The sequence below is a fragment of the Plectropomus leopardus genome, chromosome 5 (genome assembly GCF_026936395.1).
Source record: "Plectropomus leopardus strain MGB_pleo_1.0 chromosome 5, ASM2693639v1, whole genome shotgun sequence".
NCBI lineage: Eukaryota > Metazoa > Chordata > Actinopteri > Perciformes > Serranidae > Plectropomus > Plectropomus leopardus.
This window is the reverse complement of record NC_142180.1, coordinates 29,130,924-29,143,414: the sequence shown is the minus strand read 5'-3', so window position 1 is coordinate 29,143,414 and position 12,491 is coordinate 29,130,924. Positions and strand designations below refer to the sequence as shown.

The 12,491-nt window shown below is 38.2% G+C and overlaps 1 protein-coding gene across 1 annotated transcript; it reads left to right on the top strand.

Moving 5' to 3' along the window:
- Positions 1-604: 604 nt before the first annotated feature.
- Positions 605-11,717, top strand: LOC121941198 (MAU2 chromatid cohesion factor homolog). The gene is made up of 18 exons (XM_042483937.2): positions 605-896; positions 1,213-1,296; positions 1,499-1,594; positions 1,809-1,903; positions 3,027-3,054; positions 3,323-3,478; positions 3,660-3,806; positions 5,065-5,155; positions 5,309-5,412; positions 5,576-5,653; positions 6,358-6,423; positions 6,584-6,667; positions 7,121-7,170; positions 7,290-7,367; positions 7,455-7,566; positions 9,196-9,286; positions 9,433-9,560; positions 10,437-11,717. The coding sequence occupies exons 1-18, from the start codon at positions 663-665 to the stop codon at positions 10,509-10,511; spliced, it is 1,797 nt and encodes a 598-aa protein (XP_042339871.1). The 5' UTR covers positions 605-662; the 3' UTR covers positions 10,512-11,717.
- Positions 11,718-12,491: the final 774 nt, after the last annotated feature.

The window sequence follows — 12,491 nt, the reverse complement described above, 5'->3', positions numbered from 1 at the left end:
TTATTTTTATTGTCAAAGTGAACATTTACAAAACATAAATCTTAAGTCAAAGTATTTTTCTTATTTTGCACAATATATTAATATTATATGCACTCAAAGCATTTATTATGTAATTATTTAATCTAATTTTAAATATTCTACCTTTTTATGCACCAAAATCACTGACTCTTGAGCTGCTATAACCTGTGAATTTCCCCAGTGTGGGAATAACAAGGTCTTATTGCAATAATATTGTATCGTGACCAAAGAAAAGTGATATTATTGTATTGTGGGGTCTACCTTATTGTGTATTTTAGACCTTATTCTGACTGATTTATAGGAAAGTGAAAAAACTATTTCTTAAAGAAAAATAATGAATTAAATGTATAATTTTCTACAAAACAGAAATTATTCAAAGTACCAATGTATTAAAGTACAGCAGCTACAGCCTTTAATGTTGTACTTAAAAAAAAAAATTATGTTAATTATTAAAAATAGTTCAAAGTCTTTTATTAAACTCTATAACAATTGTTTGTCATACACGATTAAACGTTTTCTTTAAAAAGAAAAATAAAGGGGTCGATTTTGGGGATTAGACCCTTCGATCGTGGGTTCTCCATGACCGGACCTGGCAACCCGGGAGTCTGGCCATAGCGCTGAAAAACTTGTTGTTGTCGGGGAAAATGGCGTCAAACGTAGAGGCCCCGGAGCGCTGGTACCTCGCCCTTCTCGGCTTTGCGGAACATTTCCGAACCTCCAGTCCGCCCAAAATCCGGCTCTGTGTGCACTGTCTCCAGGCAGTGTTTCAGTTTAAGCCCCCGCAGAGGATCGAGGCTCGGACGCATCTTCAGCTGGGCTCGGTTCTCTACCACCACACCAAGAACAGCGAGCTGGCCCGCAGCCACCTGGAGAAAGCGGTGAGGGACGCTCGATTCAGGAAAGAGCGGGGATGCGGCGGAGAAGGGGAGGGGGGTAGGCCGCAGGCGGCGAAAACAGCGAACGGCGGAAATTTTTAAATAGCTGTTCATTCCGGAAGGTTAAATTGATGTAAAAGTTAAAATACAAGATTTATTAGCGGTTCATTAACGTCAAATACTCGCTCCGAGTCGGCTACTTTCGTCATTTCTCCGGTGTTAGCTAAATAAGCTGCTGTACGGGATTATAACTGGATCATAAAGATAGCAAACGCCGACAACATGACGCCGCTAACATTTTGTTTCTCTTGTTTTGCAGTGGTTTATATCTCAACAAGTCCCTCAGTTTGAAGATGTTAAATTTGAAGCTGCCAGCATTTTGTCAGAGCTCTTCTGCCAACAGGTAAGCTCATTTTGGTTACACTTGAAGTAACGTTGATTTTTGTGAGAAATAACATTAGCATGGCTGCAAAACATTCATCCCTTGCCACCTCAAAGTGCAATTACCAAGGAAGTTTTTAGATTAATGTAAATGGTGGTACATGCAGAGTAAACTATGCATTGTCATCGATTATTGAGTATTGATCATTTTAATCAATTTTCAGAATTTGGTGGACTCTGCAAAACCCCTTCTGCGCAAGGCCATCCAGATTTCCCAACAAACACCATACTGGCACTGCAGATTGTTGTTCCAGTTGGCGGTACGTATTAAGGCAATAGTATGAATAGAGGTGACATTGTTGCACTCATAAAGTCATTTTCATATGCAGCTCCAACAGTGTTGGAGTTGAAACGAGAACACATTTACAGTCTGATAAAATTCTTGTCAATGTGACTTTGAAGAGTCCAGACTTTGTGTCAGAATATCAAAACAGTGTCCAGCAATAACAGGAATGTTTTTATTGTCTCTTTCAGCAACTTCATACACTGGAGAAAGACTTAGTGTCAGCATGTGATCTGCTTGGGGTAGGAGCCGAGTATGCCCGAGTGGTTGGGTCAGAATATACCAGGTAAGTCACACTAAATACTCCATTGAGTGTGTATGTATTGCTTTTAGTGGTGATCATTTGACACCTCCAATGTTAAGACTACTATTCATCTGCGCTCAAACACCAAGTAGTCATAAAGCCAGGACAAGTGTGGCTAATTTGTAAATCTCAATCTGGCTACTATATTTGCATAGAGTCCCTCAGTTTGCATGTTTATAGGGAAGGTTAATGATCACTTGCATATAAATCACTTCAACTGTGTTGTGTGGAATTTGTGAAGAAAATGTTATTTTTCTTGCATGCCTCAAGAGTGAATGAATAATTACAAAACAATGAACAAAGTAAAAAAGGGCTCCGTTTAACAACAGCAGAACTATATCAACACGTCCATTTTCATACTCATTTATCCAGTTATATGCTCAGTACCTTTGAAATACATGCATTTTTGCTAAAACCTTATTACTTAAAACAAACATGCAAAAACAGTCTCACATATGGCACCTGGGCAAGTGAGTCTGTTTTAACTCTACTCAGTGTAACGCACAAGCAGAGTTCAAACGAATGTGCCTGCCCAGGCCCACAACCAGTCTGTGTGGAAGTATGATGTGATCATTTTGTGACAAAAATCTTCCCTTTTAAGGACTATACCAAACCAAGATGGGAAGTGGGCAATAAAGCTCTTGATAGCTATTCTGTTTTGTTGCTCATATCTGGTATCCCTCTACATAAGCGTGTGTTCCACAGATTACAGAAAACATAATTGAAGTTTATCAAATTAATACATCCTAAATCTAAGTTCTGGTTAGCTTCTTTGCAAATGTTATTTCTGACATGTCATATCACTGAATATGTAGTGAGACAAACCATCACACAGTTTCCATGATATAGAAAAGAAATAATATTAAGTTAATCATTTTCATTGTGCTCATGTGAAAACTTGTAAGGAAATACACCCCTTCTTTTGCGTTAGACACATTTAATCATTTAGGAGTACTTGCATTTTAATATGGTATTGGCTCTGACACTGGTGCACCTTGGCCACCATTACAACATGGTACAGTGTTTATTAATACTGATTAATTGTGAGAACTTTATGGTTAAAGAAAGAAAGAAAAGAAACTTACTCTGTGTTTTTGCTTTTTAGGGCACTGTTTCTCCTCAGTAAAGGAATGGTGAGTCACCTCTGTTTTACTTTGTAATGCTGTCTGTGCTGTTAAACCATAGCAGTATAAACAAGGATTTTTTTTCAAACACCACAAGCTTTACTTGCATCTTAATATATATTTTCCGTATAAAATCAATAGCTTAATAACTTAACTTACATTAGTAATAGTTACTGTTTTAACACACGAGTTAAAAACAACAAAAGCAAGCAACAATCAAATTCTATCAAGTTTTGATTATGGCTTTTTATTATTATTTATGTTTTTTGTTTTGTAGTTGCTGCTTATGGAGAGGAAGCTCGGTGAAGTGCATCCTCTGCTCACACTGTGCGGAACTATTGTAGAAAACTGGCAGGGAAACCCGATCCAGAAGGAGTCCCTGAGGGTCTTCTTCCTGGTCCTACAGGTCACACACTACCTGGATGCTGGACAGGTAGGATAACCACTCTGAAAATTTTAGAAATAGTGGGACAAAGTTGTTATAGGGCTTTAAATGGCTGTTTTTTAACCAACAGGAGAATTGTTGATTACCAAGAGATGATAAGCCTATTTTGATTTCTCGCTGTGTCAAACTACTTGAAGCTGAGATGGAGGATATTCTATTGTGTCCCCAGGTGAAGAGTGTGAAGCCGTGTCTGAAGCAGCTGCAGCAGTGCATCCAGACCATTTCGACACTCCACGATGATGAGATTCTGCCCAGCAACCCAGCTGATCTCTTCCACTGGCTGCCCAAGGAGCACATGTGTGTCCTCGTCTATTTGGTAATACCACTTCTCTTTCTTTGCCACATAAAAGTTAGAATCTCTCAAAACAACAACAGGGCTGTCATTGCTTACATTTTTGTGGTCGTACTGAATTCTGATGCCGTGTTCACACTGAATGCATTAAAAAAATTCCGTTGTGTACTTGCATGTATACAGCCACTGGAGTATCTTTGGAGCATTTTGCAACTCGGGAAAATTCGCCCTTAACAGTTGTAGTTGTGCTTACGTTTGCTAGGAGAGGCAGCTAACGGTTAATGTGGTTTGCAGTGAAATGCAACAAAAAGCTGGATGTAAACACGCAGCCTCTGTGCTCTGAAGCAGAGTGAACCAAGATGCTAACAACTTTTTATCAGACTGTCATGGCAGCACATTGGACGCTCTCTGTTGTTTACTTTCCACAATAAAAGACCAACTTTTTACTCAGAGCATTTTGCTAAAAAGCGACTCAACAAATTAGCTCACACAAGACAAAGGTGTATTTGCAGAGCTTACCATGTTGCTTTATAGCTTTGCTCACTGATCTGAGCCCTTCAGGTCCATGTTTGTTCTGTCTCTGTACAGTACTGATGCTGAAGAGAACCTCAACTAGATCTTAATGCTGATAGGCTAGCACAACACAGCGTCATGCGAAATGGATGCAAAGATGCAAAGTTTGTGTCTAACATGTCCATTGTGCCACCCGGCGTGAGTCTGTTCGTGTCTTTGCATTGATTTTGCATTGACACAACACAAGATTTTAAATTAATACCAGTCCATGTATTATCCATTTTGGTGTAGTCCATAAATGGTTTAGGTCATGAAGTCAAGTACCAACCATACAACAAGAAGAAACACTTCCTGTGCCTGTAACCCTGTGTAGGAAGCATTAGTTTTATCAGAAATGTTTAATAGTTACTTTGATGACAGTCTGTTGTGCTTTTGTCCTCTTAAAGGATGCACAGTGTTCTGATGTTAAGACTGTAACAGCTGGGAAACGTTCCATGCCTTTCAAGGCTGTTGGCCTTGGAAATAATAGTTGCAAAACGCTGCTTCCCACACATGAGACAAAATGCATTTTGACATTAGAGAAAATGCTTTCTTGCTGACGTGTTTTAATTAGTCAGTTAATTTGTACGTAAGATTCATCTAATAACTTTGTAATAACAAGAAAACCAATAGCCTGACACATCTGCAGTGTTGCAGAGATTTGAGGAACATGCACTAGAGTGCATTGGTTCCCAGTGCTTAACATGAACTGCTTTTTGTCATTTTACAGGTGACAGTCATGCACTCCATGCAAGCCGGCTATCTGGAGAAAGCTCAGAAGTACACAGACAAGGCTCTTATGCAACTAGAGAAACTAAAAAGTGAGTTACCCAACAAGCTCCTGTGTTTCTCTAATTTTTTTTTTTTTAGAACATGAATAACAACCTAAAGAGGAACTGTGATTTTCAAACAGTAAAAAACATTTTGCACCAGTTGTTTGTGCATGCTTTTTCATTTTTATTTTCATGTTTCAGTGTTGGACTGCAGCCCGATCCTCTCTACCTTTCAAGTCATTCTACTGGAGCACATCATCATGTGTAGACTCGTCACGGGCCACAAGGCCACTGCGTTACAAGAGGTACGGTGTTTCTGTATCTGTGGTTCTGTTGTGTTTAATATGTAGCAGTGTGAAAAAGATACAGTCTAGCAGATTTATTTTGTAGCGTTTTACCAAAAAGAATTTGCATGCTTGAATGAGGTCATGAAAGTGAACGTTGACCCTCTCTGTTCTGTCCTCCCAGATCTCACAGGTGTGTCAGCTGTGCCAACAGTCTCCCAGGTTATTCACCAACCACGCTGCTCAGCTTCACACACTTTTAGTGAGTATTTTTTAGCTTAAACCCTTTTAAACTTTAATGTGTGCCTCAGAGTTACTATTGCAAGCCAAGACAAAAACATAGAAAGTTTCAGATTATGGTCACAAATTAAAGTAAAATAAGTTACACTAAACTAAAATAAGTGTTTCTCTGTAACATCCACTTGAAAACAACTTCTTGGTGCAATTTATTTTCTTTCTTTAAACTTTTTCACTTCATGATAAGTTATTGAAAAAAAAACACGTCTTTTTCCACGTCATATTCAATAACATTTTTTGGAATTAATTTTTGTGTCTTTAACGTTTATATTTAAGGATTTATTGGAACAAAATACTCCTTGTCCTTAACTTTTTTAGCAATATTAACGTTTTTATTACATTTTAAAATGGAATAACCAAAAAATATTTAATATTTTAGGGATTTTTTTTTGTTAAAATGAATTCACAAAAATGTTTCACATTTTAGAAATTTATAGAACAATCTGTAAACCCTAACTGAAAACAAAACTGTAGTCGAAATTTAAAAATAATAAAATGATGAAAGTTTTGTCGAAAACAAAATATTTTTGAGGAGCACTAAATAGCAGCATATACATACTGAAAGCTTTCATTGTGAAGAAAGCATTCTTATTGTAATACTGTAACTATTTCCCGGTTTTGTCGATTATGTGACGTCTGTAACGGTCGATTTGTTCCTCTCGCTCTCAGGGTCTGTACTGTATCTCAGTGAACTGTATGGATAATGCAGAGGCACAGTTTACCACAGCCTTGCGGGTGAGTTCATGGTTATTTTGCTGCCTCTCTGCAATAATGTCACCAGTACCTTTTTTTTCTGTACTCTCTTGTCCTCCCTCTCCTCTTTGCTCTTCTTCTTCTCTCCGCTGCAGCTGCTCTCCCCTCTTATCTCAAAGATGTCCTTATTGTTGTGTTTCAGCTCACCACGCACCAGGAACTGTGGACATACATTGTAACCAACTTGGCAAGTGTCTACATAAGGGAAGGAAACAGACACCAGGAGGTCAGTGAAGTAATAACGGCTCACAACAATGAAATGCAATCAGTCACTTACAAAAGAAGTGGTTAGTATACATTAAATCATGTTTGTGGTTTACTTCTTTTTTAAAGCCTCATCGATACATCAGCATGTCTTGTGGCTTATCACAGATATATAGGTCGTGGCCACTGAGTAAGTTTGTAATGTAGAAACAGTGTTGCTATTACAGAGTTTGTCCACTAGAGAACACTAATAAGTTAATTTATAACTGCAAAATGTCCGACTCAGCACAGTGCTTTGATAACCAAATATAAGTGATCTTTGTCCTCTGATAAGAACTCAGTAGTGCATCATAGAAACCATATAAAAGCAAACTCTTATTTTAAAATAAAGGAAACGTGAGTAGAGAGAACCCTTCTAATAATAACTAACCGGTGCATTTTTAAACTCATGTCTTTTTTCTTATGTCTTCTGCAGCTGTACAGCCTCTTAGAGAGAATAAACCCAGACCATAATTTCCCAGTAAGGTAAGAGGCACCTAGTGTTTTAAAGTTTGTGCATATTTAACATTGAACAATACATTTGGTAAAAATGGTCAGATTATTAAATATATAACTTTTGTCTTTGTTTTTTGCTTTTTTTTCAGCTCCCATTGCCTCCGTGCTGCAGCCTTCTACATCAGGGGACTCCTGTCCTTCTTTCAAGGACGCTACAACGAGGCCAAGTAAGTAAAATCTCAAATTGTGTATGTAAACACTCCTACACATCCACCCTGTACATGTTTATATATGTACATATTGTTGCATTGCAGACGCTTCCTCAGAGAAACGCTGAAGATGTCGAACGCTGAGGATCTGAACAGACTGACTGCGTGCTCCCTGGTTCTGCTGGGCCACATCTTCTATGTACTGGGCAACCACAGAGTAAGACTGCACACATGACAGATTTGCCTCATGTTTGCACTAAAACCTATTTTTGTTTTGCACTGTTTAGGCAATGGGGTGGGTCGAACACCAAAAGCTTTTGTCTCATCTTTTTTAATTAAATCAAGATGAGAAAAAAATGTCCTAATGTCCTAATAACCCCGGTGTTGTGCCACAAGCCGCTCGGGCTTCCTTTGTAAAAATCTTTAATATTTAATACTTCTTGCAGATCCTTAAAAATCTTAAAAGGCACTTCAATTATTAATCTAAAATTAAAGCTATAACTGGTATTAAAATGTCATAAATCTACCTTTCAAAAGTCTTCAAAATGCTGAGACACAGGAAGTAACATTTTATGAATCGTTTAAGTTGTTTCTCTGCTGTATGCTCGTTAGTCATCACAGTACCACAGACAACACGGGGAAGTGCAAATTCAATAAAAAAATTGCCATTTCACCAACATTTCACAGCATGGCTGAAACCAATACGAGGCTCGGTGTATTTTACGCATTAAGATTTTCCCAGGCAGTAAAATCCCACATGCAGAGGTAGAAACACAAAATCATCCAGAAAGCCCACCGACAAATGCCAGGTGTTTCCCCAAAAAGCCATGTTTTATGTTACAATAAACATTAGGGGAAAAACTTGTCCCTAATCCTAAGTAATTTATTTTGGTGGTTATTGTCAAATTGATCGTAAATTCAATTCTGAGCGGCATAAAAAACTCTTAAAGTCTTAACTCTAACTTGCCCTAAAATGTAGGAGCCCTGTTACTACTCTGCAGGTGAACTCAGATGTGCTCATGCTGTACGTTAGCGTGTCATTGAGGTTGAGGCCAGGTGAGCTTTAAAGACTTTATTGTTGTGGCATGACCAAAATGAAACTAAAAGAGTGGCAGCAGGGAAGAGGGCAGCTCAGGATAGCTGACTCTCTAAAAATTAAGAAGTGCATGTTGTTGTGCATCAGCAAAATCATCAGCACCATTGGTTTCGGGTCGGAGCACATCCTCCCTTGAGACTCCCTCGTTAATGTTTAACAGAGGGAGGTGCATTGCAGGTAATTGGGCCCTTCCGGTCGTCTGCTTATGTAAGATGACACGGCAAAAAAAACATGAAGCCACGAGATATACAGCATATTGACAGGGAAACCCTGAGATACTAGAGGGATATTTTAATATTTTGAATGAATGATTTCATCAGTGTTTTAACAATAAAATAGCACCTACATAGTAAGAGTTCTTCCTAACTGATGAGTCGCCACAGCAACTTTCAGCTTCGATTCTTTTTTTCTACAGAAGCTAATCTGAAGCCACAATTTAATACTTTCTTCTCATAGATGAAGTGATTTCAGAATGACTGATGTCTGATGATGATTTATTTATCTGCACAAATTATTAACTGCAAAGGACAAAGTAATGTTTTCTGCTCATGAATGATCCAAAAATCACCCCTGCTCTGCAGTATGCAGTATCAGGCACGTAATTCAACTGCGTTGTTAATGTGTACAGTATTGAGTTAAGGGTAGAGCAGCAGTCTGTGTGTGTTTTGGTGATAAGAAAAGGCAAAATAATAGTATTGCTAGTTTTGATACTGCTGACAATGCTTTCTAAAGTTCCCTACTTCTCTTTAGGAAAGCAACAACATGGTCGTACCTGCCATGCAGCTGGCCAGCAAGATCCCAGACATGTCTGTGCAGCTCTGGTCCTCAGCTCTGTTGAAAGGTACACAACAACCTTTTTTCCTTATCAAGTACATCATTTATGTTCTCAGATTTGATTCTTGTTAAACTGGCTTTACAGGATGTTTACTGTGCAAATACACTGCTGCTCCACTGAAGGAAGATATTGACGCTGTGTTGTGCTTGCAGATTTGAACAAGGCCCTGGGGAACACCATGGATGCCCATGAAGCGGCCCAGATGCACCAGAACTTCTCCCAGCAGCTGCTGCAGGACCACATCGCTGCCTGCAGCCTCCCTGAGCATAACCTCATCAGTGTATGTGACACAGATTAACCCAGTTTCTCAAGTTTACACACCACAGAGACAAACCCATGAGTCCTGAAACCAGGAAATTAGCATTTTTGCACCTCTCTATTCCTCATCTTGTAGTCAGTTGTTAGGTTTTTTTTTTAATGGATTTTTGATTAGAAACCTGAAATAAGGTCTGTGTTTCCATCTCGATGGACTGTATGGAGTGTTACGTGAGAGAGAGCCTGGTGTGCCTCCCACTGCTTAACAGCAGTTGTGACACTTTGGTGTAAGTTATAAAAAAAAATCAAGACACTTACGTAGTACAACAATCGATCCAGTGTTATAAATTAGTCTGTTAAATTTCGTCGTGCGTCTGAAATGATAGGTGCCCTTATTATGGGAGATGTTAAAATTCCCCTGCTCTTTGCTGCAGGAAAGGGCTCCACGCAGGGTCAGCTGCAGGGGGGGCTCGCGTGTTGGCGCTCTGGTGCTGCTCACACCGACACCGAAATGGCTCGGCTGAGTTGATAAACGCGTTAATAACCGTTGGGTAAAATGATCATTCCTGTCACGGTGCGTGACAGGCGCAGCACCTGAAGTGGCATTTGTCCACTGTGAAAAACCAAAATAAAACAAAAAAAAACACAGGAGGTCTGTGTCGCCTCAATCTGTAGTTACATCAGCGCAGGCTGTGGTTTTGGGAACGCGTCTCTGCAGAGCCAGCGCTGTAGGTGAGGTGTTGAGTCAAAGCAGAAGTATAAATCTGCTTCACTTTCCATTATCACCTCTTACTCTAGTGCCATATTACATTTACATACTTCAACTTGTTCACCGGCATTTTCTTTTCTGCATCTGTGTTATGTCGTCCTGAGATAACAGTCATTTTTTTGTGTTTTTCAGTGGACTGATGGCCCCCCTCCTGTGCAGATCCAAGCCCAGAACGGCCCGACCACCAGCCTCGCAAGCCTGCTATGAGAAACCTTCTGTCCCACATATGACGGTAGCTGGTTCATCATCACAAGCAACAGATTGATGCCTAACAACCTGCTGTCAGACCACTGTAGCTGAGAGGATTTTAACAGGTGGCAAAGTTCAGGCCTTCACTTTATTAGCTTCTCAAGATTGCTTCCTGATTGTCTGCTATCACTACTTTGATTGTTGTAAAGCAATTACAACTACTGTTGTACATGTATTTCACGCTTTCTGATGGACGCAGGGCAGAGTCGGGCTCTGGATTAGAGTAGTGAAGGACACGCAAAGACGTATAAGAGGGCTTCTTTGCCTCAGATATGGAGAACCCTTCTCTACGTTTGCCAGGTTTTTTTCCATTTGTTGGAAAAAAGGAGGGGTTAGATAGCAGGGCAGATAAGAAATGTAGAAGAAATTAATTTATTCATGTTGATATTTTTGTATCTGTTGGTAAATATTTTACATCTTGCCTTTTTTTGTATTTTTTTCATGCATGGAAGTTACTGACGTGGACTCCCTGTACAGTAGTTTCTGACCTGGGTTTCTAACAATAAATGCTTCTTTTTCTCTCCACAAAATCCACATTAGAAAGACATAGAAACATACTGTAAAATATTTTCACACAATAATAACAGGTTTCATGATACACATTGGCAGTGTACATTGTATTGGGGCTGCAAAATTCACTGCGCAGCTCCTCCGTGGACCAGAATATGCCTCTTTTGGGTATGTCAATACTGTGAGGGTTCCCAAATACCCTTTAAAGCAACACATTTACCTGATGTTTGTTTTTGTTTTTTTTTCCATAATGTATGAATTCCCTGTCTTTGTGTTAATATCTACAAATCAGGTTTAGACTTTTGGAGCTCACGGTAATCCTCAGATATTCAAAAAAGCAAATTTATTTTATTTTGTTATATTTTAATTTGTCTTGATAGTTCTACTAAATGGTTTCTTTACAGTATGTTTGTATAGATTTGCCACTCGTTGAACCTTTATTGTACAGTGACATTTTATAAAGTCAATTTAGTAAAAGTGTGATATGTATTTTTAGCTATCCTATGTAGAAATCTCAATGCTTGGTATTTAAGGCACTCTGTAAGGACACAGTTTAAGCTTGAGTACTAGCCATATTCTATCCAATGCCTATGTTTTTAATGCTTACATTGTTTTCAATAATTTTCCAATAAAAATATGATTGAAAATTTGTAATTCACTGAGTTATCTATCAGTTTGTTGACATAATAACATTGGGTTGAGAGTTGTTTTCAAAGCCCTTCAGTGTGTGGGTGCTGATTGCTTAATAATCACATTTAACGGAGTCAAACTGGGCCACTCAAACCACTGATGGGAAGCTAGAGTGGGCAAAACAATAGGAAGGAAACTGAGTGAATACTGGTAGCTGTGACACAACAGTCAGTTGTCAGTTACTGCGGAAGTTTAGTTATTTGTGCACATGTTTGTTAGGTAACCTGTAGGTGGTGCTAGAGTTCTCAAATGTGTTTACATTCATGTGATTGTTCAATGAAGTCTTTTCCTAGAGATAAAATATGCACAAATGTTATTTTTAGAGCTAAGTTTTGTAATATATGTCACATTATGAACTTTTACACCATTCATTATATATTTAAAAGCCACAACTATGTAAACATCTATGTACCACCCAATAATATGTATACTGTGCAATTTTAAGGGTTTTATTAAATCTGAGCAAATTGGGTTAATTTCTTTCAAATACATGGAGAAAAGGTAATGAGTAATTAGTTTAAAAATAAAAACAAGAAAATGACCTTAAAATGTGTTGAAAATAAAAATACATGTGTTTTTATTTTATTTTATTTTATTTTATTTTATTTTATTTTATTTTATTTTATTTTATTTTATTTATTTTATTTTATTTTATTTTATTTTATTGAATTATTGACATTTTCTCCCCTTTTTTTGTTAATTTTCTAATGATCCTCCCTCGTTTTAAGTAATTTTCTT